The sequence below is a fragment of the Carcharodon carcharias genome, chromosome 26 (assembly GCF_017639515.1).
Source record: "Carcharodon carcharias isolate sCarCar2 chromosome 26, sCarCar2.pri, whole genome shotgun sequence".
In the NCBI taxonomy this organism is placed as follows: Eukaryota; Metazoa; Chordata; class Chondrichthyes; order Lamniformes; family Lamnidae; genus Carcharodon; species Carcharodon carcharias.
The window spans coordinates 22696086-22723461 of record NC_054492.1 but is presented as its reverse complement, the minus strand read 5'-3'; the positions used below and the strand labels follow the sequence as shown (position 1 = coordinate 22723461).

At 41.4% G+C, this 27376-nt stretch overlaps 1 protein-coding gene across 13 annotated transcripts in view; it reads left to right on the top strand.

The window, feature by feature from the left end:
- Positions 1-27376, top strand: part of dennd4a (DENN/MADD domain containing 4A) — a 163976-nt gene that overhangs the window by 109874 nt on the left and 26726 nt on the right. For 4 of the 13 annotated variants that reach the window (XM_041174934.1, XM_041174929.1, XM_041174931.1 and 1 more), the window contains 8 exons: positions 1818-1965; positions 4069-4200; positions 4436-4552; positions 10174-10317; positions 14141-14296; positions 15881-17061; positions 18103-18319; positions 18876-18982. In XM_041174934.1, coding sequence (XP_041030868.1) covers positions 1818-1965; positions 4069-4200; positions 4436-4552; positions 10174-10317; positions 14141-14296; positions 15881-17061; positions 18103-18319; positions 18876-18982 — 2202 coding nt within the window. The remainder of the gene's footprint in view (positions 1-1817; positions 1966-4068; positions 4201-4435; positions 4553-10173; positions 10318-14140; positions 14297-15880; positions 17062-18102; positions 18320-18875; positions 18983-27376) is intronic. The other 9 variants (XM_041174940.1, XM_041174936.1, XM_041174941.1 and 6 more) reach the window with 6 other exon arrangements.

Sequence of the window (27376 nt, the reverse complement as noted above, 5' to 3'; positions counted from 1 at the left end):
CCCTCTTGACTGCTCCCCACCATTCTCAGTATGTATAATTTTTTTCCCCACCATTCCCAGTCCGTATCACTCAGTGCCCTATCATTCCAGATCTGCATCATTCTGAACCTCACCATGAGATGCAATTAATCATTGAATCTCTATGCTTGCAACCTCCTTAGCCAAATACACTTTTGTTTAAATTCGCTCATTCAGTGTTACTGTATGGAATGAAAAATAATCATTTCATGAAAATATCACATTGAATCTAAAGTTGTGCAAATGCACAGTTGGACAGTGTTTTGCAAAATAATCATTTAAAAAATACCCTTATCAACTTCCACTTATCAATTTTGGTCTGATGAAAAATAATTGAACTTGCTAGTGATCCATGGTATTATTGACTTAAATGGAACTGAACAGGATTGAGCTGGTTTGTAGTCATTAGATGCGTAATGGTGCATGAACACTACTGTACAGTGATCCACCTCTTTAGAGTATTTATCCCCTTTTCAAACAGAGGAGGTGTGTAATTTCTGCACATGATGAGTGACAGTAAGAGCAACAGGTTTACTGGGTAAATTCTTCAATCCCCTCAATTATTGAGCATTTCTAGTTTGCTTTCAAAAACATTTTTAGGGGTCTATTTCTATAAATTATACAGTGTGGTACCAGATCAAAGGTATTGCCTTGTTTTTATTCCTTTAATAGCAACGTCCCCCCACCACCCACTTCATATCAACATTTGTCAGTGATGCAGTTATGCAGCTCATTTAGATATTTGTTCATATTCCAGTCTGCAACATCTTCACTCCTGCTCTGTGTGCTGAGCCATTGATTCCATCCTCTTCCTAGGCATTGACTCAGACTCAACCAAACTGCAACTTTGGCATCCTATTCAATTCTGACTCCATGACAGAGTTCTTATTTCCACCTCCGTAACATGACCCCACTCTGGCTTTAGCCTTTCTGCTGTTGAAACCCTTAACCATGCCTGTCTTTCCAGACTATTCCAATTCTCTGCCTTGCTCCGTAAGTGCCATCCTATCTATAATTGTATCCTATTCCATACCAAGTCCCATTTACAAATTACCTCTGTCTGCACTGACCTCATTGCCTCCAGGATGCCAATACTTCAGATTTAAAATTCTCATGCTTGTGTTTAAATCTCCTTTGTGGTCTCAATGCTTTCTATCAGTGTAATCTTCTTCACTCCTGCAAGCCGCCCCAAACTCCTGGTTCCTTTTGAATCTGGTTTCGTGTGCACTGCCCTGATTCCTCACCGCCACCACACCCCAACGTTGACAAGCTAGATGCTGTACTCTGAGATTCCTTTACTAAAGCCCTCTGCCTCTCCACCTACCTTTCTGCATTTAAGGTTCCCCTTAAAACCCACCTATTTGACCAAGCTTTTGGTCCCCATCCTTAAAGCTCCTCACTTGGCTTGGCATCCATTTTTTAAATTACATCTTTATGAAGTACTTTGGGATGTTTCCTGGTATAAATAGGAGTTTTTGTGCTTTAAGTATAATAAAAATGGCACTTCTCATGCACATCTGTCCATCATGTTTTACTTGTCACATGGTAAATTTCTGTCATTTGGACTGTATGAGGACCCCTTAACAATTGAGGTTGACACAGGAGCCTGGATGTCTGTAATTCCTGACTGACTTTACCAATCACATCTTAAAAAAAAACAGGCTTTGACCTCAGCTGAAGAGCAAGTAAGCTCTAACTTCACCCACATCACTAAACAATTGGACTTTGTGCCCTCAAAAGGAAGCTTTTTCTTTGGTTTGGCAGTGGGCTGATAGTGGATTTCAATTGATTTTCCACAGGCTGTTTTAGAGAGTACTTGGCCATCAAGCAACAGAGGCGGCTACTTTCTATGGATGAAGATAAGGAATGTTGTGCTAGCCTCAGCTCAGTTCCGCAAAGCTTTGAAAAAGGCCCCAGCAAATCCACCACAGACTCCAGTGCTCTCGGGTAGGACTCAAAGTTAGCATCGAGCAGACTGTGGAATTAAGAAACCATTTTCTTTTCAGCTAATCTATGCAGGGGCACATTTAGTTGTGTAGTTGATAAAATTTGTAAACTTAGTTGAGATTGTAGTATTTCTATTTATCAACCTCTAGGGCATAGTAAACCAAATAATTCTAATTTTACTTCTCTTTTTGTGAGAGGAGTTTTTTTTAACCTTGGTTTATTTTTAGAGTTCTAATAAAGGATACAGGAAATCATATAGCTCAATTAGTGTTTAAAATTATCTTAGCGTATTGCCTCAATTGCTGAACAAGTTTACTGTTAATTCTAGCAGTGCTACCACTTTCGATGTAATAACATGTAAAACTCAATCTTATATTTAAATACTTTTGCTTCCTGCCACAAAAGCTTAATGTTACATGCAGCAGAGGTTAGTGTGTTATGTTAACTATATGTTAGTGTGGGCAGGAGACCTTCTGGTGCCACTGCCACAATCAGTGAGATCACCTAGTTTAGCAAAGACTTAATCAAACCTGGCATGTTGTGCTTCATGTGCAACATCTGATGAAGACAGTGTTAGTGACCCATGATGTGCAGAGCCCACTATGTTGATGCTTTAGTTTGAGTTGGAACAGCCAGATGCAATGTCCATGTAGGGCCGATACTATTGTGAAGAGTACAGATGCTTCACGGTCTGCAGTGCATCAGGTTGTGTAGAGTGCATTTAACAGAAGTATCACTATCAGGTATAACGTGCTTCAAATTTAATTTTGATGTGTTTTCTGTCCTCGTTTAGTGTTTTACAGCTAATCTGTTTCAATTTTTAAAAATTGTCATTTGTGTAACTGGAAATATTTTAATACTGGGTTAATACCTGTGAGAATTTATTTATGCAGACTAAAAGTACCATAGTTTCTGTTTATTTCAATCAACACAGTTAGGTCTTCAGTCCATATTTAGTGGGAATACTCTTCTGCCATGCTGCGGTCAGCAATACGGTGCAATATCTGCGATGCTAGCTGTACTTAACACTCTGCCCAGTGACCCTGCCCGCATGGTGCAATATTCTGACAGCTATGTGTTCAGAGCTGTTTAGTCGTTATACCATGCCCAGACTTATATGGTCTTGCACCTCTTAACTACAGATCACTCACCTGATTTGCGCTGCCGATTTCACTCAGATTCACATCTGATACCATGGCAGAAATACAGTGAGAAGGGACTGGAAGTCCAAATGCTGTTTTTCAGAATGAATGAATGTTCCAGATGCTCTGTTCTAGTGTAAAACGAATACATTGATCAATTTAACTGGAAATTATTCAGAGTAAGAATCTTGCATTCAGCAACCCTTTTATACATCGGGCCACAATGAAACATTACAGTTAACCTCAGGATTTGTTTTGTTTTTTATAAGTTCTACTTAAATAGTGATTGCTGATTTAATTGGAGAACAGTTGGGAAGAGGAATTGAATTTAGCAGCTGGAGTGAACTGAACTAATCTGAATAAAGGAATACCAGTGTTGCAGCAATTATGCCTTTTTAGCCATGTATATTAATCCAGTTTTCTAAGCCTTTGAACCTAATAATTCCAACAAACCATTTGTTGTTTTCACATTTATGTTGGGTTTTTTTTAATCCTGTGGGAGAGGAGTTAATTAAAAAGAATGTTGAAGCAAATCACAAATTTAGAATTTTGAAAAGGGTTCTTATTGAGGAGGCTCCTTTAAAATGGATTGTTGTGATTCGCACATGGATCAACATATTTAGCAACAAGTAAATGAATAACACTGATCAGGGAGGGTGCATGTTTGATTCCAAGCCTGAGTTAGCAATACATTGGCTCAAGAATGTGACTAACTACCACGGTTACCCTTCTGGAATTGTGCATGGGTGAATGTCCGGTGGGACCGGGCCTGATTCAGCTTTGATGCTGCCCCATGGTTGAATAGCATTCAACACGTCGTCACTATCACTGGAATAATTGCAGCTTGTGCCACTTAGTGATTCACCCATGCGATGGTGCTTCTAAAACAGGAGGGGAGTGAATTGACTAGAAAGAAATGGGTGGTTCCTAATAACTTGTCTAACCTGTTCTGTTCTCTAAGCAGATGGCAGTGACCTGGATGCTGTTAGCCACGGCAGCATGGATAGTTCTAATGACACTAACACTGTGGAGCAACCCCAGTTCAGCTCTGAGCTAATGAAAGTAGATTCCACTGATGATAGATCTAGTACAGGTACATTTAACCGTGTCACCAATATCTGTCAACTCAAACTTCTTTTGTCCTTTGTTTTGTTCATTGCTTTTTGCTGTCCCCTCTTGTCTATCTGCCTGTTTGTGATCATCTGTTTGTATCCACCTTATGTGGCTTTTGGTTTCCTGCTTATCATGATGACCTGTTCCCTTCCCCTTCCTGCTTTGCTTTTATCCACCATCTTGTCTACCCTTGTATGCTTGTTCTCTGCACACAGCTAGGCTTGGCTCTAGCTTGAGTTATGGATATGGCAGTCAGGAGCCATTGTATGAAAGAGTTCCATCTCTCTCTCTCTGGATTTCCTCAGCAATGAAGAATGACCATATGTTTTCAGGTAATTGTCTAATGTCTACTCTGTGTTTTCTTTGCCCTTCTTTTCTGTTTTTGTTCTAACTGATTTCCTCATAGCTTTTAGTTTTCTTGTTAACTCTTGTTATTGTTATTTTTTTTCTAAATGTGATCTGTATGTGAAGAAAATCATGATATTTTTTCCATTCTAAGGTGCTGGAGTATATTTGAAAAAGCCCTAGGTAATGATCCAGTAAAAGCCTGCTACGCTGATAATGCAGGACACTTTTTGCTTTGTGTTAGTGAATTGAACGTTCCTAGAAAGTGTTTTCCAATCCTGAGGGGACACCATGCTCCCAGATGCCTGTCAGGTCACCTCTGTCACCAGACACTGGGCATATACAAACTTACAAATGATTCATGATCTTTGAGAAAAAGAGAGGGCGAGAAATGGATCCACAAATGAGTGGTCCAGAGTGACTTCCCCTCTTGTTTTCCCTCTCCTTCCACTTCACCCTATGGGGAAGGGAGTTACATCCACTTAGTGCTTCACCCGGATTGCAAATTTATCTATTGCGAGTCATGGTTGTAACTACTTGGTGCAGTAGGTTGGTGTGTGAATCAGCATTTTATATTTGTGAGAGTGCAATTCAGAGTCCATAATCACTTTTAATCTCCCCTGTGCATGTGCCATTGTACTCAGTTGTTAACTGAATAATTTATTGGTGTTATGTTAATTTGTATTCCTAAACTTCAACAGGCTTACAGTACAATTTGCACAAATGTGTTGCAGATTCTGTTGGTTAAACATCTACCAAATGATAGAAAGTTACAAGAAGCAGGAAACAGTATAAAAGCATTTGTGGATCCATTTCTCTCCCTCTCTTCTCAAAAATCATGAATCATTTGTAAGGTTATTTGCTTTGGATGTTTGATTGTAATTACTGCAAAAAGCGCAAAATAGGGTGGAATAAATTTCTGAACCAGCATTCAGAATGTATGTTTGAATCTTGCTTTGTGTGTATGTAGCTCATGACTGATTTGCACTCCACTGATTTTAGCAACAATCTTTGAGTAAATAATCAAACTGATCCATGTTAGTTAATGTCCTCTGCATTTAAAAGCATTCAGTGCAAAGTTCATGTTTGCCAGTAATGGCTTTCATCTGCTTGTTAAAGCCTCTAGCCAACATAAGCCTGAAAGTTGATTTGTTTAACCTGTGCATTGTAGTAGTTTTCTTTCATGCCTTATTTTCAATGCTTCATTAGAGCTTTGTGTGTATTTTGGGTGTGTGCCATCATACTAATTCTGAACTGGTTACTGATCATCTACTGATTAAAGTAATTCTTCATTGGTGTTGAAGTCGGAATGTCCCTTTGGAGTACTGAAATTGTAAATTATTTTCATTTATTAGATACTTTTTTTCTCCATTCATGGAATGTGGGCATCACTGATTAGGCCAGCATTTATTGCCCATCCCTAATTGTCCTTGAGAAGGTGGTGGTGAGCTGCCTTCTTGAACAGCTGCAGTCCGTGTGGTGTAGGAACACCCACAGTGCTGTTAGGGAGGGAGTTCCAGGATTTTGACCCAGTGGCAGTGAAGGAACGGTGATGTATTTCCCAGTCAGGATGGTGAGTTGCTTGGAGGGGAGCTTCCAGATGGTGGTGTTCCTATGCATCTGCTGCTTTTGTCCTTCTAGATGGTAGCTGTCATGGGTTTGGAAGGTGCTATCTAAAGAGCCTTGGTGAGTTCCTGCAGTGCATCTTGTAGATTATATACACTGCAGCCATTGCATCGGTGGTGGAGGGAGTGAATGTTTGTGGAAGGGGTGTCAATCAAGCAAGCTGCTTCATTCTGGATGATGAGCTTCTTGAGTGTTATTGGAACTGCACTCATCCAGGCAAGTGGGGAATATTCCATCACACTCCTGACTTGTACCTTATAGATGGTGCACAGGGTTTGGGGAGTCAGGAGGTGAGTTACTCATCACACGATTCCTAGCCTCTGACCTACTCTTGTAGCTACAGCATTTATATGGCTAATCCAGTTCAGCTTCTGGTAAATGGTAACCCCCAGGATATTGATAGCGGAGGATTCAGCGATGGTAATGCCATTGAATGTCATGGGTTGATGGTTGGGTCTCTCTTGTTGGAGATCGTCATTGCCTGGCACTTGTGTGGCGCAAGTGTTACTTGCCACATGTCAGCCCAGGCCTGAATATTGCTGCATTTGGACATGGACTGCTTCAGTATTTGAGGAGTCATGAATGGTGCTGAACATTGTGCAACCATCAGTGAACATCCCCACTTGGGACCTTATGATAGAAGGAAGGTCATTGATGAAGCAGCTGAAGATGGTTAGGCCTAGGACAGTACCCTGAGGAACTCCTGCAGTGAGGTCCGCTAATCCCAACTCCTCAATACTGAGGCAGTCTGTGTCCATACTGGCATCCCATCCACCGCCTTAAATATCCACTCCCTTCACCACCGATGCACAGTGGCAGCATAGTGCATCGTTTACAAGATGCACTGCAGCAATTCATCAAGGCTGCTTAGACAGCACCTTGCAAACCCACAACCTCTACCAACTAGAAGGACAAGGGCATTAGATGCATGAGAACACCACCACCTGCAAGATCCTCTCCAAGCCAAACACCACCCTGACTTGGAACAATATCTGCCAATCCTAAACTGTCACTGGATCAGTATCTGAAACTCCCTCCCTAACAGCACTGTGGGTGTATCTACACCACAGGGACTGCAGCAGTTCAAGAAGGTAGCTCACCACGACCTTCTCAAGGGCAATTAGGGATGGGCAACAAATACTGGCCTAGATAGCAATCCCCACATCCCATGAACGAATATTAAAAGAACACCTCCTTTGAGGAATAAAGAGGGGGTCAGATGCAGATTTGTGCCTAACATTTGTCACAGGATGAGAATCTAGTCTCTCAGCTGTGAGATTTGGGAGCAGAACCCAGCCACTCCTATACAGTGAGAAGGTGACACTCCAGTGCTGACATGGTGCACCTCCAAGTGGCCAATTTGAGAAATAACATGAAATATGCTTTGGGAATAAGTCAATTTCTTGACCTCTTGATCGGCATAGTGAGGTAGAAAGAAATGAGGCTGGGTGAATATTAGAAATTACTGTCTTTTTTGCATTTTGACTTGAGATTGTAGTTTGCCATAAAAATTATTTATTCGTGTGAAAGAGCAAAGGTGTGTGGGTAATTTGCTTGAGACCGAGCTGATCAGAGCCCAGGATAATGCACAATCTATCAGCTGTTGTAACAATAACTATCACTCGCAAGAATTACTGACATTGCTCATTAGGCCTATCAGCCACAGCTCAGTATTACACCTATATTAGTTAAGTCTTACAAATAAGCATCCTTTATTTAATTTAAAATTTACAAATGCCTGTGCATCTAGTTATGGTTCAGTCTGTTAGCCCTGTCTACTACTTGTGCTGCTCTGACTGAAGGCGATGTGGGTTCAAGTAGAATTGTTGATTACTGTAGATCTAGAGTAATAGAGGTCTACAGTACAGAAAAAGGCCCTTTGGCCCATCAAGTCTGGGCATGTCAAACAAGTGCCTAACTATTCTAATCCCATTTTCCAGTACTAGGCCCATAGCCATGGCATCACAAGTGCACACCCAAATACTTCTTAAATGTTATGAGGGTTTCTGCCTCTACCATCCTTTCAGGCAGTGAGTTCCAGATTCCCACCACCCTCTGGGTGACAAAATTCTTCCTTGCATCCCCTCTAAACCTCCAGCCCCTTACCTTAAATCTATGCCCCCCTGGTTATTGATCTCTCCACCAAGGGGAAAAGTTCCTTCTTGTCTACCCTATCTATGCCTTTCATAATTTTATACACCTCAAACATGTCTCCCCACAATTTCCTCTGCTCCAAGAAAAATAACCCCAGCCTATCCAATTTCTTCTCATAACTAAAACTCTCCAGCCCAGGCAATATCCTGATAAATCTCCTCTGCACTCTTTCTAATACAATAACATCCTTCCTATAATGTGGATTCTAGAACTGCACGCAATTCTCTAGCTGTGGCCTAACCAGGTCCAGCATAACCTCCCTGCTCTTATATTCCATGCCTCGGCTAATAAAGGCAAGTATCCCATATGCCTTCTTAACCACCTTATCTACCTGTCCCGCTATCTTAAGAGACCGGTGGACATGCATGCCAAGTTCCCTCCGATCCTAGGTACTTCCCAGGCTCCTACCATTCGTTGTGCATTCCTGTGCTTTGTTTGTGCTGCCCAAGTGCATCACCTCACAATTATCCGGATTAAGTTCCATTTGCCACTCAGCCCATCTGACCAGCCCGTCTATATCCTCTTGTAAACTAAGGCTATCCTCCTCACTATTTACCACCCCACCATTTTTCATGTCATCTGCGAACTTACTGATCAACCCTCCTATGTTCAAGTCTAAATTGTTTATATATACCACAAACAGCAAGGGACCCAACACCTATCCCTGTGGAACCCCACTGGACACAGGCATTCAGTCACAAAAACACCCCTCGACCATCACCTTCTGTTTCCTACCACTCAGCCAACTCTGGCTCCAATTTGCCAAATTGCCTTGGATCCCATGGGCTCTTACCTTTGTTATCAGCCTCCCATGCGGGACCTTATCAAAAGCCTTGCTGAAGTCCAAATAGACTACGTCAAATGCATTGCCCTCATTCTCACACCTGGTCACCTCTTTGAAAAATTCAATCAAATTGGTCAGACATGACCTCCCCTTAACAAAACCATGCTGACTGCTCTTGATTAATCCTTGCCTCTCCAAGTGTAGATTAATTCTGTCCCTCAGAGTTGCTTCCAATAGTTTCCCCACCACTGAGGTTAGACTGACTGGCCTGTAGTTCCCTGCTTTATCCCTTCTTCCCTTCTTGAATAACAGTACCACGTTGGCTGTCCTCCAGTTCTCTGGCATCTCTCCTGTGGCCAGAGAGGTATTGAAAATTATTGCCAGCACCCCTGCTATCTCCTCCTTTGCCTCACTCAACAGCCTGGGATACATTTCATCCGGGCCTGGAGATTTACCTACTTTAAAGCCTGCCAGGCCACTTAGAACCTCCTTCCTTTCTATGCTAATTTCTTTAATTATATCAAAACCTGAAATGACTACCTGCCCAGAGAGAAGTTCTGTATCAATGTAACATTTTATTTTCAGTTAGTGCTGAATTTTAGAGGGGATTATGGACCTAGCAGCCAGGATTTCCATATCACCCAGCTTCGTTTTCAAATGCTATAGCAGCTGGACATGAATGTAAGCCTCCTCGTCCTCACCCTCATCCCACATTCCGGCTCCCTCGCCTGCAAATATTGGCTGAATTTACTGTTCTTCAGCTGCCTGTCACTTTCTACCCGATTACTTCATTCAGAGAGTGAGAAGAAAAACAAAAATGGCTACTCTTCCTTCTGAAATGTGTCATAACAAAACGTTCAGCAGCCAGACATCCCGTGCTAGCCTTGGAAGGAGAAAAGATGCAGCACCTAAATACTTGGGAGAGGGAGAAAGCATACTTTCCGACTTCAAAACAAACTTTTGTGACATTGAACAAGTTATGTATGTGTTTTAAAGAAATACATATCAGTAACATATTGCCATAAATGTAATTTTTTGTCTAAGGTGGGCAGTCAGATCTTGGATATAACTCCTTATCGAAGGAAGAAGTTAGACGAGGAGACATGTCTTCAGCCCTTGGATCTGAGCAGTCTGCTGTGGGTCAACCAGTGGATAAGGATGACAAGAAAGAGAGCGACTCCAGTTCATGTATATTCTCCCCTTTTATGGTTTCTCTATATTTGTAAAGAGAACTGTTGTGCGCAACTTGAATGTCTGAAATCACAGAATTGTTATGGCACAGAAGGAAGCCATTCATCCCATTGTCTGCACCGGCTCTCCAAATGAGCATTATAACTTAGCGCCACTCTCTTGCCTTTTCCCCATAGCCTTGCACGTTGGTTCTATTCAAATAATCATCCAATGCCCTCTTGAATGCCTCAGTTGAACCTGCCTCCGCCACATTTCCAGGCAGTGTATTCCAAACTCGAACCACTCGCCAAGTGAAAAAGTTTTTTCTCGCATCACATTTGCTTTTGTTGCGAATCACTTTAAATCTGTGCCCCCTCGTTCTCGATCCTTTTATGAGTGGGAATAGTTTCTACCCTATAGAGCCCCCTCATGATTTTTGACACCTCTATCAAACCTCCTCTTGGCCTTCTCCTCTCCAAGTCCCAACCTCTCCAATCTATCTTCATAACTGAAGTTTCTCATCCCTGGGACCATTCTTGTAAACCTCTTCTGCATTCTCGAATGTGTTCACATCTGTCCTATAATGTGGTGCCCAGAACTGTACACAATACTTCAGCTGAGGTCTTATATCAGCTCAGCATAACCTCTTTGCTATTGTACTCTATGCCACTATTGATAAAACCTAGGATACTGTATGCTTTATTAACTGCTCTCTCCACCTGTCCTTCAATGATCTATGCACATATACACCCTCTGCTGCTGCAACCCCTTAAGAATTGAACCCCTTATTTTATATTGTCTTTCCATGTTCTTCCTACCAAAATGCATCACCTCACACTTCCCTACATTGAACTTCACCTGCCACCTATCTGTCCACTCTGCCAACTTGAGGTTCTATACTGTTCTCCTCACAGTTTACAATGTTTCCAAGTTTCGTATCATGCGCAAACTTTTGAAATTGTACCCTGCACAACAAGATCTAGATCATTAATAAATCAGGAAAAGCAAGGGTCCCAATGCTGACCCCTTCACTTACAAACCTTCCTCCAGCCTGAAAAATATCCATTGACTGTTATTCTGTTTCCTATTACTTAGCCAATTTTGTATCCATGTTGCTAATGTCCCTTTTATTCCATGAGCTATAATATTTCTCACAAGTCTGTTGTGTGGCACTATTTCGAATGCCCTTTGAAAATCCACGTCAACGGCATTACCCTCCTCTTCCCTTTCTGTTACCTCTTCAGAAAACCCCAGCAAGTTAGTTAACATGACTTCCCCTTTAGAAACCCACACTGGCTTATCAACCCAATTCTATCTGGAATAATTTTTTCTAGAAGCTTCCCCACACTGAAGTTAAACTGACTGGTCTACAATTGCTGGGTTTCTCCTTACAACCTTTTTTGAACTAGGGCATAATGTTTGCAATTCTCCAGTCCACTGGCACCTCCTCTGAGTCTGGGAAAGACTTAAAGATTATGGCCAGTGCCCCTGCAATTTCCACCCTTCCTTCAATATCGTTGGATGCATCTCATCTGGTTCCGGTGCCTTGTCAACCTTAAGTTGACACAGTTTATCCAACACTTACTCCTTATCAATTTTGAATCAATCTAGTAACAGAGTTTCCTCCTCTGTTACCATGGCCTCAGTAGCATCTGCTTCCTGGGTAAAGACAGATGCAAAGTATTCATTTAACCCCTCCGATGCCCACTGTCTCCATGTGTAAATCCCCTTTTTGGTCCCTAATTGGCCCTACTCTTCTTACCACCCTCTTACTATTTATAATAGGGTTAAAGTTGTTTGTCATTTGTGAATTATTATGCAGCCAGCTAGGCATTTGTTACTGAAATTCTGTGAAGTTATATATGTATCAGTGTTTAAAATATCTAAAATTTCTTCACGTTTGAAAGTCGTACTAGACATCCAAAACTGTTATTTTAAAAAAAGCTATGGATGGAATAGTACCTGGAAGCAGGTGCAAGGATGCAGAAAGAGGCATTCATTAGAGGTCAATATCCCCCATCTGTGACAGAAATAACTAAGCTTTTATATATATATATATATATATATATATATATATACACAATATATAAAATGAATTTAATTTGCATTTCTGAGTAGCTTGGCAGAGGAGGACAGTCAAATGGAAAATAAGAGATCTAGAGATGCTTTAATTAGTTTGATTAAAATATTCAGATTGTTCCTGCATTTGAGTGATCATAAGGCAACAATCAAATCACTGGTTTATTTGACGCCATAAATCACAAGATTGTAACTCAAGAACTTAAGAACTGCAATTTAAACTTCAGGGTTAGCTTACAGCTTTCATACTGCTCCAAGTTATCAGTTGATTTTGATAACCTGTTTTGATTTAACTCTATCAGCAGTTTTCAGTTTCTTTGCTGGTAAAAGCTGACCACATGAATGCGAGCTTTTAGCATGCTCCTTCTCATGAAGGTGTCACAACCCACTGGGGATAGTGCGCTGTAACATCAAGCCCCACTGTTCACCAAGCCACGACCAAACCACCGGATTGCTCCAATTCTACCTAACTGTTTAATTTAGTTTAACAGAATACAGGCAACAGGTTTTTAAACTAAATAAGTAAATAACTGTTTATTGAACAAACTGTTGTTAACCAGTGGCAAAAGAAAGAAATATGAACTGCTAATTTCTAACACTATAACTTAAACTCTACCCCTTTCTTAAATCCCTATATGCACACTAACACACGCACACACACAGACACACACACACGACACATAAGACACACAAAACATGGATTTTAAGGATGGGATAAAATGGTTCAATAACACCAATTCCGGAGTAAAGGATTCGATGGGTTGATTTTGATCAATGTCTTCCAAATTCCTTTCTTGTTGATGATACAAGGTGGTCTTCCATCACTTTCAGTATTTAGTTCAGTAGTTGAGAACTTGCTTTTCAATGTCTCTTAACAGTGGTTTTCCCCTTTTCCTTTTTACAGGGGTTTCCTCAGAGAGAGCAGGTTATAGAGATATGAGGGAAAAAGATTTTAGATGGTTTCCCTTTGCAGGCCAGGAGCTTTCTGCTGCATTGCCACCACATAAAAACCCTGGTCACCCGGCCAGGAGCCAATTAAAATGTTGTTGTCAGGCAGCTTCCTCGGTCCAGGACTCCTTCCTGGCCCCATCCTGTCTTTCATGGCATACTTTGTTCCAGGACATTGTCTTTATCTCTCATCCTGTTCCAGTGGATATGTCCTTTAAATAGCAGCCATTGTAATTCTAATCCACAGTCTAGCAGAAAGTAAAAAGATATTTTCTTTACAACAGTCCAACAGAATTAAAAAGATAGGTTCCTTACAAAAGTGTGATCGTTCCCACTTGATTAATAATACCTTATTTGGTAAAATTAGTGTGTAACTAGATTATATGCAGGCTGTAAGCTTCCCTGGGTTGTGCTGTAGTAGACTATTTAAACCTGGGTGCGGTAGGGTTGCTTCAGTTGGCCTTGGCAGCCCTGGGCTAGAAAAGTGAAAAGAAGTGAAAAGAACATGCGAGTACATGTTTACGAACATTAGCCAAGATCTGAATTGGTGAATGGCCAACTAAAACTGGCTGCATGCCTAATGCTTGCCCAAAGGTTACACTGGCATGTAGTGCAGGGTGTGATGCCTGAGGCCCTCAGGAAGAATGAATTCCTTCAAGAAAGGAAAGGGAGGAGGGGAGAAAATTGGCATAAAAAGATGTAAAGTGTTTATTACAGTGCTACCAATTCAATTCAATTTAAAAGGAATTGTTTAGCTGCTAATGATTATCACTTAATTAATTGATCAATGATTTGTTTCTTTCATTGCTTACAGTATCTGAGAGTGAAAGTGCAAAAGGCAGTGGAGATTGCCTGTCCCAATTGGATTTTCAAGGAACCAGAAGTGACTTGAAATCTGTGACCAGAATCGTAAAGATGAACTGCAGCTTTGAAATTGCTGAACCAAACCAGACCATTGAGGAAAACAATGGTGTGTAATCCCAGAACATGTTTTATAATTAGGAGTTAGATTATCATGCTCTGCTGCACTTATAACTTTCTAAATTATTCAATAATTAGATACTCCTGTGCACCTACAGGTGACAGGATTTAATTGTGTGCTGAAAAGAGTTTTAAATTAAAGCATTACTGTGTGATTTTGTTTGTGTAGATTATAAAGGACACCAGGGGAGCATCTGCAAATCGTTTAACTTTGCAGAGATTATTTTTTAAAAAATCCTCAGGCTGAGTGGCAAAACCATCCAAAGCCATTTCTTTCACCTTTGGAAATGAGGTACACCTCAGACCTGGCCTTTCTGCTTCCTCTAAAGGTCATAAGCGAAATGATGCTGGATGTGAGTCTACAGCACAGAGCCTGCTGTCATTTACCAGTAATTGACAGGGAGTTGGCAGCCATGTCTTTGAGGAAATGGGGTGTTTTGTAAAATGAAAAACCTGGAGGAAGTTAAATTTGGAATCCAACCTGTATAACACTTGACCTGAGGATGCTGAGAATAGCAAGATGTCACAGTCCCTCACTCTGCTGAGAATAAGTCATTTTTAACATATGTTTAGTAAAGATCCCTTTTACACCATTACTACTCCTCTGCAAGCCTCTCATCCTTTTGAAAGCGATATGAAGGATGAAGCGTAACGCCACATGAGTAATGCTTCAACACTGCAGGTGTGATTACATCAGACAAACCATCCACCTCATTGTAATGGCGAAAACAGGGAAATCAGAGAGCCCTGTATCTTGTGTTATATGTTACATGTGCTGGTGCAGGCATAGTAAGAATTATTTCTGAGACTGACCTCAAATACTATGGTAGATATTTTACATCCCATTTATATTGCAAAATCAGGGAATGTAACTGTGCTTGTGAACCAGTCATTATTCTGCTGAATTTTGCTGGTTTACACTGCAGGACAGATTTGGAAACTGGCGGCCACTTTGGAATAGTTGATGTGGATGTGGTGGATGAAAAGTCAAAAGTGTATCTTTAACACAGATGCTTATGTGCGCTCTTGAGTTACTGCAAAGCGGCATTCAAGACATTATTATTCTGGCCCAGTGTTGGGACAAGTTCTGTACAGAACAACATTGTCATCAATCAGAGCACAAATTTTCTCATAGTAGGACAGCTAAACAATGGGGTAACTTAACTTCCAAATAATGTTCGAAAGTGTCTGACAAACTATTTCAGTTCCCATTCACCAAATGTTTTTTTATAGGCCTGATGTGGACAGACAATGCATTTCCCAAATGGAGTGTTGTAGGAACACAGCTTGTGATTATAACTCCTCATAGATTGCATTTCCTCAGACATCAGAGATACATCGAGCAGATTCAGGTGAAAGAGGAAGAAGCAGCCTGTGCTTCTATTGTATCACCAGAAGCCTAGAAAAAACTGCTTGCTGTCCTGCAAACCAACAGTGATATAAAGAGGGAAAGGAATTTACGAAAAAATATTGATCAGAACCTGTTTAGTTCAAATTTGAAATAGAATAAAGCACACTTCAATAATTGTACAAAACTTTCAATTAATTAAAAATATTTAATGTCTGATTACAGAAAATGCGGCAGGATTGCTGTTTACTACATCCTTCGATAATGCTGCATATTCTGATCCTGTACATGGCAGTAGCTTACGCAAGAGGCATAAGAGCGCTGTGGAGCCTGGCTTAAAGGAACAAATGGTGTGGGGAGGCAGGAACCGCAATCTTAGTGGTGATACTTTTGTAGGGCTTATGATGCACAGAGGAAGCATGGACACTGACCCCAGGGAAATTGCAGAAAAATTTGGTGCTGATGCTAAAATACTTTCGACAGCTTTACAAATGACCACAAGACCGAACACACTAAAGATTGGCAAACCCAGGCATATGCGCAAACAAGTCAGCTTAAATCTAGAAAAGGAACTGAGTGACGAAGACGCACCATATGACTTGGATGAAACATCAGCCAACGTGGAGGAAGATAAAACAGACTCTCCTGCCATCTTTGATTTGGAAGATCTGGACAATGAACCTGATTCTGCAAAGTCTAATGGGAAACCTAGCCAAAACACAAGGCGAGGGCCCCAGCCCAAGCAGTTGCAAAGGAGTATGAGTGCAGGAGCAGGGATCAAACCAGCAGAAAGAACGGGGGTTCAAAGAGGTTATGACCCTCTTTCTCTTCTACTAGCAGAAACTAATCAAGAGAAAGAAGAGGAAGAAGAGGAAGAAGACTATGATAAAGGTCTCTCCACTCCTTCAGCTCGGCGAAACTTGGCTGAAGAAATAGAGATGTATATGGACTCCATGAATAGCCCTTTGACTAGTCGCACACCCAGCTTGGATTTCTCAAAAACAGATTACGATAGCGCAATGCCATCTAATTGCAAAGGCCTACCTGTAGTAAAGGGATCAAGGAGGTCTAGCCTTCCGGCAGGCTCACCCAGAATAACAGGACTCTGTCGATCCAGGACATTTCAACCACATACAAAGGGAGAATTCCGTGTCGAGCAAAGAGGCAGGCTCTGGTCCTCACCATCATATTCTCCAAGTAGCAACAGGAGAGTGGGAGTTCGGGAGACAGGTGGAGCTTTGACTCTCATGTCTCCACCTCCCCTTAAATTAGACTCGTTGCTACCACCCACCTTTGATGTGCTAAAACACAGCATGTTCTCTGCTGGGAAGGGAGTGGCAGAAAAGGCAAGCAAGTGGTACACCAAGTTGGCAACGTATGCTGTGCCCATCAAAGATAACGGCAAGGTAGGACTTTGTCTTTGGGAGCTTTAAAATGAGGCAGGGCATTTTAAATGAATAATAAATCGTAGAATGGTTACAGCACAGAAGGAGGCTCTTTAACCCGTTGCCTCTGTGCTGACTCTCTAAAGGAGCAATTCACCCATTGCCATTCTCACACCTTCCCCCTGTAACCTTGCACATTTTTCCTTTTAAGATAGTAACCCAATTGCCTTTTGAATACCTCGATTGAACCTGCCTCCACCACACACTCAGGCAGTGCATTCCAGATCCTAACCACTTGCTACGTGAAAAACCTTTTCCTTCCTTTGGTTTGCGAATGGTTCCTTGAACAGATTGATGGATTATGGAGTAAAGGTTGGGGTGCAAGACTAAATTGGACGGGTTTTTCAAAGAGCCATCATAGACATGACAGGGAAAATAGTCTCCCTTAATGCTGTATGATTGATGGAGATGTGCACTGGGATTTTGCACGTAAAACCTGGCTCCTACAGTTATAGGCTCAGACCACATCCTAAGAGTTTCCCATTTGGTGAGTCCTTTTAAACTATTTGTTGTGTAAAAATAGTATTAACACAACAAGTAGCTGCTGTGCTCCTCCTCCTTTATGTACCATGCCCTAAGAGGCTGTTGGTGAGCATGGACTTCCATTGGATTGGTCCATGATTATGCTGGGCAAAATACTGCAGTGGTTTTGCCTTTTGCAGTGCGGCTGACCAGGAAATTCTCCTGCTCTTGCCACCTGTCATCAGGCATATTGAAAGGATTTACAGGTTGATAATCAACATGTTTGGCCAGGTTATGAATGCACCTTCCGTGGCCATCAAATCCTGAAGTGGAACTTGAACCCTGAGCTCCTGGACCAGAGGTAAGGATGCTACCACTTCATCACAAGGCCTCCCCACATTGTACTACAGTCTAACAAGTACAGTTATTTTACCAAATGCAGATGATGAGATTATTGTAAATATAAAGCACAAGAAAAGTGCAAAGCCTCTATTTTGTATACAAACTGAAAATGTTTTTTGTTCCAACTTAAATTTTTAGGGACGTTATTCAGAGAGAAATAGTATCTCCTCAATTGGAGCACTGGATCCTGATGCAGCCTCTTTAGATGAGGAGGTATCTGATAACCTGGACAGATTAGCTTCACCTCAAGCCTGTAGCATGCCTGCAGGTGAGGCCAAAGGATGGGGCCTGAGACAGACTAGTTTGGACAGCTCTGGAAACCATGATGGGACACCTAGGCAGCAATTGCAAGTTGGTAAGTTAAGTCTAAGATCACAGAATAACGTTACAGCAGACATCACCATAACAACATGGCATGGATTTACATTTTGATAAACAATGCAGATTATTTCTCAGAGTAATGTAGTGAATTGCTCTATCTGAATAGTAGTGTAAAATTTTATTTGATCATTTTTATGATGTTGGTCTTTATAAAAGCTCATGGGGCCTCTTTAACTTTGATTCTCTCCCTGTTTCATAAAAAGACAGCAACAATTTCAAATATAAACTGGCTTGAGCCAATTAGGCATTTATCAGCACAATTGAACTAAGTTTTTCTTAAAATTAAGTATACAAACCTGAGTGCTTGTTACAGATGCATTCATTTGGGATAGTTTTAACCTATATCATCTGGCTGGGTTAAAGTGAGAGACAGCCTCTTAATAATGATCAGCTGTAAAATGGTCTCATTGTGAATTCTAACATAATGCATGAGTCAGTGTTCTCTTAAAAGCTTGAAAGCAGCCTCAGTCTAAAAATTTGTGAAATGGGTAATTTGGTTTTTCTAACTACTCTGATTTGTTTGTATTCAGGCAGTGTTCAATCAACAAGTTCCAACTTTCCTTTACCAGACAAATCAGATGTAGGATCTTCTCAATATACAAGCAGCACCAGTATCTTCCAGAATTATGCCATAGAGGTAAACTGAGCTGTTAATACAGCAGTCTCAATTATCACTGTTTAACAACCACAACTTGAAATTATATTGGATAATTTACATTAACATTTACATTAAATAATAATTTACAATAATTTACATTAAAAACGCTGTGTAAACGTAATAAAGCATCCCAATGTGTGCTACACAGGAGAACAAGACAAAATAATGAAAGATTTTAGAGAACTGATTGGGGAGCAGTTGAAAGGGCACAGGGCAGAATTTAATGCTCCATTTGGAAGAGGCTGGGAGGCAGGAGTGGGCCATATAAAGCGGGGAGGGGGGGGAGGGTAAGGTGTGGGATGGAGACCCTGTTGCCTTTCTGACTCCCCCTGATTAAGTCCAGACGGGAAGGGTTAAGGACAGTCTTCCCACCCTTGAGTGGGCACTTAAGGGTTTCATTCCATCACTATGGTATTCAACCAGTGGTGGGTGGGGGCCATGCTACATGGACAAACTGCCAGATAAACCACTGCAGGTATGCCTGTGATTGCTGGGGGGGATTTTCTCCAAAACTTTGGGCCCAACAGAGGAACTTGCTGGTAGAAATGGAAGGACCCTCAGCCACCCTTCCCTTGACAATGAGACCCCCTGCCCCCACACCTCACCAGGGCCTCCCTGACTCCTGGCTTCCCCAGGTGATCCCTCCCCACTCACCTTGGTCTGGGACTCCTCAGGCCTCCTGCAGTACTGGCAGTGGCCACTGCTCCCACAGTTCTGAGGTGGAATAGCCATCTTACTCCAGAAAGTGCGGAGGGAGATTATCCCTGGTGAAACTGGGAACCCTGATGAATGCCTAATTGGGACTTAATCCCAGCAGGACTTCTGGAAATGGTCACAGCAGAGTTACCACCAGCTCTCCAGCCAGTGAACAGGCCTACCACTGCGAGCATCAAATTTCACCTATGGGCTTTGACCAGCTGAGTGGGCAGTAACAAAGCAGAGAAGAGCTCCAGAGGCCAGAACTGAGATGGTTGAAAGTTCTACCACTAATGAGGGGAGCACTGGAAACCAGGGCCCAGGGACTGTAGAACATGAGCTGGGGTATCAGGTTGAAGGAAGTTACATGGGTCAAACCCATAGAGGAAATTTTTAAGAGGGCAGGAATTTTGAATTTGATGTATTGGCTAAATTGATGGTGGACAAGGACAGGGCTGATGGGAAAGCAGAACCTGTTCACAAGAACCCAAGAAATAGGAGCAAGGAGTTGAGGATTATCAGATCAGCCATGATCTCATTGAATAGCAGAGCAGACTTAATGAGCCGACTGGCCTACTTCTGAACTTATGGTCTTATTGAGTAAACCATAAGGCTCGTTGAGCCGGCTCTGCCACTCAGTACAATGATGGCTGGTCTTGGGCTTCAACTCCATTTTCTCGCCTGCTCCCATATCCTTTAATTTCCTGAGAAACCAATAAGCCTTAAATATATTCAGTGATGGAGCATCCATGAACCTCTGGGGTAGAGAATTCCAACCTTTTGAGTGAAGTAATTTCTCCTCCTCAGTCATAAATGATTGGCTGCTTATCCTGAGACTGTGCTCCTGTGTTTTAGATTACCCAACCAGCAGAAACAATCCCTCAGCATCTATCCTGTAAACCCCTTCAGAATCTTGTTTATTTCAATGACAGCACCTCTCATTCTTCTAAACTGCAGAGACAATAGACCCAATTTACTTAGCCTCTCATCATTGGACAAACCCTTCATCCCAGGGATTAATTTAGTGAACACTCACTGTACTGCCTCCAATACAAGTGGAGTATATCCTTCCTCAAAGGTGAAGACCAAACCAGCGCAGAGTATGTCACTTGTGGTCTCGCCAATATCCTGTACAACTGTAACAAGACTTCTTTATTCCTGTACTCCAATCCACTTGCAATAAAGGCCAACATGCCATTTGCCCCCTGAATTGCTTGCTGTACTCGCATGCTAATTTCCTGCATTCCTTCTACGAACGCATCCAAGCATCTCTGAACAAAACATTTATAAGTTTCACACCTTTTAAAAAATATTCTGCTTTTCTATTCTTATGACCAAAGTGAGTAACTTCACATTATACACCATCTGCCATCTTGCCCTCTCACAACCTGTCTATCTATTTGCATCCTCCCTATGTCCTTCCCACAGCTCACCTTTCGATCTAGCTTGTATCATCAACAAATTTAGCTGCATGTGAACATACAAAATGGGAGCAGAAGTAGGCCATTCAGCCCTTTGATCCTGCTCTGCCATTCAATAAGATCATGGCTGGTTTGTTTGCGTTTTGAATTCCACATCCTATCTACCTTCAATCATCTTTGATTCCCTTACCTAACAAGAATCTTTCTACCTCCATCTTAGACCATAAGACACAGGAGCAGAAATTAGGCCATCAGCCCATCGAGTCTGCTCCGCCATTCAATCATGGCTGATAAGTTTTTCAACCCCATTCTCCCTCCTCCCCGTAACTTTTGATCCCCTTACCAGTCAAGAACCTATCTATCTCGGTCTTAAATACACTCAATGACCTGGCCTCCACAGCCTTCTGTGGCAATGAATTCCATAGATTCACCACTCTCCTCATCTCTGTTCTTAAAGGTCTTCCCTTTACTCTGAGGCAGTGCCCTCGGGTCGTAGTCTCTCCTACTAATGGAAACATCTTCCCCACGTCCACTCTATCCAGGCTTTTCAGTATTCTGCAAGTTTCAATCCGATCCCCCTTCATCCTTCTAAACTCCATCGAATATCGACCCAGAGTCCTCAAACGTTCCTCATATGTTAAGCCTTTCATTTCTGGGATCGTTCTCATGAACATCCTCTGGACCCTCTCCAGAGCCAGAACATCCTTCCTGAGATACGGGGCCCAAAATTGCTCACAATATTCTACATGTGGTCTGACCATTGCCTTATAAAGCCTCAGCAGCACATCCCTGCTTTTATATTCTAGTCCTCTCGAAATAAATGCCAACATTGCTTTTGCCTTCCTAACTACTGACTCAACCTGCAAGTTAACCTTAAGAGAATCCTGGACTAGGACTCCCAAGTCCCTTTGCACAGATTTCTGAATTCTGAATTTAGAAAATAGTCTATGCCTCTATTCTTCCTACCAAAGTGCATGACCTCACACTTCCCCACGTTGTATTCCATCTGCCACTTCTTTGCCCATTCTCCTAAACTGTCCAAATCCTTCTGCAGTCTCCCCACCTCCTCAATACTACCTGTCCCTCCACCTATCTTTGTATCATCTGCAAACTTAGCCAGGATGCCTTCAGTTCCTTCATCTAGATCATTAATCTTAAAAATATTCAATGACCCCACCTCCACCGCCTGCTGAGGCACGAGTTCCAACCTCTGAGAGAAAAAAATTCTCCTTATCTCTGTCCTAACAGGGAAACCCCTAATTTTAAAACAATGTTTCCGAGTCCCAGACTCACCCACAAGAGGAAACAACCTTTCCATGTCCACCTTGACAGTACCGTTCAGGATCTTATGTACTTCAATCAAGTCAACCCTCACTCTTCTAAACTTCAGTGGAAACAATCCCAGTCTGTCTAACCTTACCTCATAAGACAACCCGCTCATTCCAGGTAAACCCCCCTCTGAATCGCCTCCAAAGCATTTACATGCTTCCTTAAATAAGGAGACCAAACTGCACACAGTATTCAAGGTGCGGTCTCACCAATGCCCTGTATAACTGAAGCATAACATCCTTACTTTTATGTTCAATTCCTCACGTAAAAATGGATAGCATTCCATTAGTCTTCTTAATTACTTGAATGCCAACTCTGTGACTCATGCACTAGGACACCTAGATTCCTCTGCACATCAGAATTCTGCAGCCATTCTCCAGTTAAGTAATACTCTGCCTTTTTATTCTTCCTGCCAAAGTGAACAACTTCACATTTTCTCACATTATACTCCATCTGCCAGATTTTTGCCCATTCACTCAACTTATCTATATCCGTCTGTGACCTCCTTATATCCTCTTCACAGCGTACTATCCTACCTATCTTTGTGTCTTCTGCAAATTTAGCTACCATGCCTTCACTTCCCTCATCTAAGTCATTGATATAAATTGTTAAAAAGTTAAGACCCTAACACAGACCCCTGCGGGACTGCACTCATCACATCCTGCCAATCAGAAAAAGACCCATTTATTCAAACTCTCTGCTTTCTGCCAGCCAGCCAATTTCCTATCCATGCTATTGTGTTACCCTTGCACCATGAGCTTTTTTCCAGAAAAACTTTGGATGTGGTACCTAATCAAAAGCCTTCTGGAAATCCAAGTACAGCATGTCTACAGGCTCCCCTTTCTCCACAGCACATATTATTCCTTCAAAGCACTCCAATAAATTGGTTAAATATGATTTCCCTTTCATAAAGCTATGCTGAATCTTCCCGATTACCTTAAATTTCTCTAAGTGCCCTGCAATAACCTCCTTAATGATTAATTCTAACACTTTCCCCATGACAGACATCAAGCTAACTGGCCTGTAGTTTCCTGTTTTCTGCCTCGCTCTGTTCTTGAATAGAGGGGTTATGTTTGCTACTTTCCAGTCTGATGGAACCTTTCCAGAATCTATCAAATTTTGGAAAATTGACACTAACGCATCTACTACCTCATTAGCCACCGCTCTTAAGTTCCTAGGATGAAGTCCATCGGAGACTTGTCATAAGAAACATAAGAAATAGGAACAGGAGTAGGCCATTCGACCCCTCGAGCCTGCTGCGCCATTCAATAAGATCATGGCTGGTCTGCTTGCGTTTCGAATTCCACATTCCCGTCTATCCCCAATAACCTTTGATTCCTTTGCCTAAAAAGCCCACAGCTCCATCAGTTTGCTTAGTACCATTTCCCTAGTGATTGTAATTTCACCAAGTTCTCCTCTCCCTTCCACCTCCTGATTTACAGCTATTACTGAAATGTTTTTTGTATCCTGTATAGTAAAAACAGAAGCAAAATATCTGTTCATTTGATCTGCCATTTCCTTATTATCTACTATTAACTCTCCATTGTCACTCTCTAGAGGACCAACACTGATTCACTCTTTTCCTTTTTAAATACCTGTAGAAACTTGCTATCCATTTTTACGTTTCTAGCTAGCTTCCTCTCATACTCTAATTTCTCTTGATTAACCTTTTAGTCATTCTGTGCCGTTCTTTATATTCTGACCAATCATCTGACCTGCCACTCATCTTTGCACAGTTATATGTTTTTTCCTTAAGCTTGATGCTTTCTTTAACTTCTTTAGTTAACCACGGTTGGTGGGTCCTCCCCTTAGAATTTTTCTTTTTGGTGGGAATCTACTTATTCTGAGTATTCTGGAATATCTCCTTAAATGTCTGCCATTGCTTCTCTATTGACCTATCCCCTAGCCTAGTATCCTAGTTCACTTTAGCTAGCTCAGCTTTCATGCCCACATAGTTGCTCTTATTTAAGTTCAAAATACTAGTCTTTAGACCCACTTGTCTCCCTTTCAAACTGAATGTAAAATTCAGTCATATTATGGTTGCTACTGCCCTGGGGTGTCTTCACTCGGGTCATTGATTAATCCTGTCATATTATACAACACCAAGTCTAATATAACCTACTCTCTGGTTGATTCCAGAATATGCTGCTCTAAAAAACTATCTCGAAAGCATTCTATGAACTCCTCATCCATGCTACTACTGCCGATCTGATTTTTCCAATTTATATATAAATTTAAAATCACACATGATTATTGTCGTCCCTTTATCACAAGCACACAATATTTCTTCTTGTATACTTTGTCCTACATTGTGGCTACTGTTAGGCAGCCTGTAGACCACTCCCACTAATGACTTCTTTTCCCCTGCTATTCCTCATCTGCACACAAACTGATTTTACATGCCGATCTCCTGAAACAAGGTCACTTCTAACTATTGCACAAATGCCATCCTTGACCAACAGTGTTACCCCCTCCACCTTTACCTAGCTTCCTATTCTTCTTGAATGTCATATACCTCTCAATATTCAGGATCCAATCCTTGCCATCTTGCAGCCACGTCTCTGCAATGGCTATCAGATCGTATTTATTTACTTCAATGTGTGCTGTCATTTCATTTACTTTGTTATGAATGCTATGTGCATTCAGTTACAGAGCCTTTAGTTTTGTCTTTTTGTTATCTTTGTACATCTAGCCTTGACTATTCGTGTATTTTTAGGTTTTATCTCTCTGTCCCTTCCTGCTATTCTATGACTCTTATTTACCATATTACTATTATGGGCTCCTGCCTTCACTCTACCATTTGATTTGCCACATCTACCCAAACTTGATCCGTTATCCCCCTTTGAAACAAAGAAAATGTGAGCAGGAGTAGGTAATTTGGCCCTTCGAGGCTGCTCTGCCATTCAATATGATCATGGCTATTCTTCTAGCTCAATGCCATACTCCCAAACTCTCCCCATACCCCTTGATGCCTTTACAGTCCACAAATCTATCTATTTCTTTCTTAAATATATTCAGTGACCTGGCCTCCACAGCCCTCTGTGGTAGAGAATTCCATAGATTCACCATCCTCTGAGTGAAGAAGTTTCCTCATCTCAACCCTAAATGGTCTACGCCATGTCCTGAGACTGTGACCCTTTGTTCTAGACATCCCTCCCCACCCCTCCCACCCCTCAGCATGAGGAAACATCATCCCTGCATCTTTAACTGCTTGTGAACCTGAATGCTTGCTTTCAGTGATTGGTGTACAAGGACATCCAGGTCCCTTTGTACATCAACATTTCCCAATCTATCACCATTTAAATAATACTCTGCCTTTCTGTTTTTCCTACCGAAGTGGATAACTTCACACTTATCCACATTATACAGCATCTGCCATGTACTTATCCACTCACTCAACCTGTCTAAATCCACCTTAAAGCCTCTTAACACCCTCCTCGTCGCTCATATTTACACCTAGTTATGTGTTGTCGGAAAACTTGGAAATATATTACATTTGGTTGCCTCATCCAAATCATTGATATATATTGTGAATAGCTGAGTCCCAAACACTGACCCCTGCAGTACCCCACTTGTCACCACCTGCCATTCTGAAAGAGACCTGTTTATCCCTACTCTCTGTTTCCTATCTGCTAACCAATTCTCAATCCATGCCAATATATTACCCCCAACCCATGTGCTTTACTTTTGCACACTAACCTCTTAAGTGGGACTTTATCAAAAGCTTTCTGAAAATCCAAGTACATGACATCCACTAGTTCTCCCTTATCTATTCTGCTAGTTACATCCTCAAAAAAACTCCCATTACATTTGTCAAACATGATTTCCCTTTCATAAATCCAAGTTGCCATTGTATAATCCTGTTGATATTTTCTAAGTTTTCTCTTATCACACCCTTTATAATAGACTCCAGCATTTTCTCTACTACTGAGGTTAGGCTAACTGGTCTGTAATTTGCTGTTTAGTCCCTCCTTCCTTTTTTAAATAGTAGGGTTACATTTGCTACCCTCCAATCTGCTGGGACTGTTCCAGAATCTACAGAATTTTGGAAGATGACAACCAACACACCCACTAGATTATCGGGCCCTGGGGATTTATCGGTTTTCAATCCCATTAATTTCTCCAACACTATTGTTTTAGTAATACTAATTTCCTTCAATTCCTCCTTCTCACTAGACCCTTGGAAGCTATTTGTGTTTCCTTCCGTGAAGACAGAACAAAAGTAGTTGTTTAATTGTTCTGCCATTTCCTTGTTCTTTATTATAAATTCTCCTGTTTTGGACTGTAAGGAACCTACATTTGTCTTCACTAATTGTTATGTTCCTTCTGTTGGGTCGCTTTGTTCAGCGAACAGTTGCACGACTATCTACTAATGAGTGAATTGGTAATCAAGCTGATGCAGATGAAGAGACCATTGTAAGATGAAGCACATGCTGTTTATTAACATAAGTAATGGAGCACTAACACAGGTGTCTTCTCAAACCAAAAACCTACTCTAAAACTACTGATTAACAATGCAGTCCATGCTACATGGCAATTGGGTAATATAATCATGTGGTCAATCTGTTCACATTCTCTTAAAGGTGTATTGCACCTCAGGTTACCACAACAGTCTTTTTCTTTTTACATATTTATTAAAGTTTTTAAAATCTGCTTGTATGTTCCTTGCAAGTTTTCTCTCATACTCTATTTTTCTGCTCTTAATCATCTCTTGGTCCTGCATTGCTGAATTATAAACTGCTCCCAATCCTCAGGCCTGCTACCTTTACTAGCAACTTTATATGACTCCTATTTGGATCTAATATTATCCTTAATTTCTTTTGTTAGCCATGGTTGGGCCGCTTTTCCTGTGTTTTTTTGTGCCATTGCCTATCCACCATGCCTTTTAATGAAGTTCCCCAATCTATCTTAGCCAACTCCCATCTCG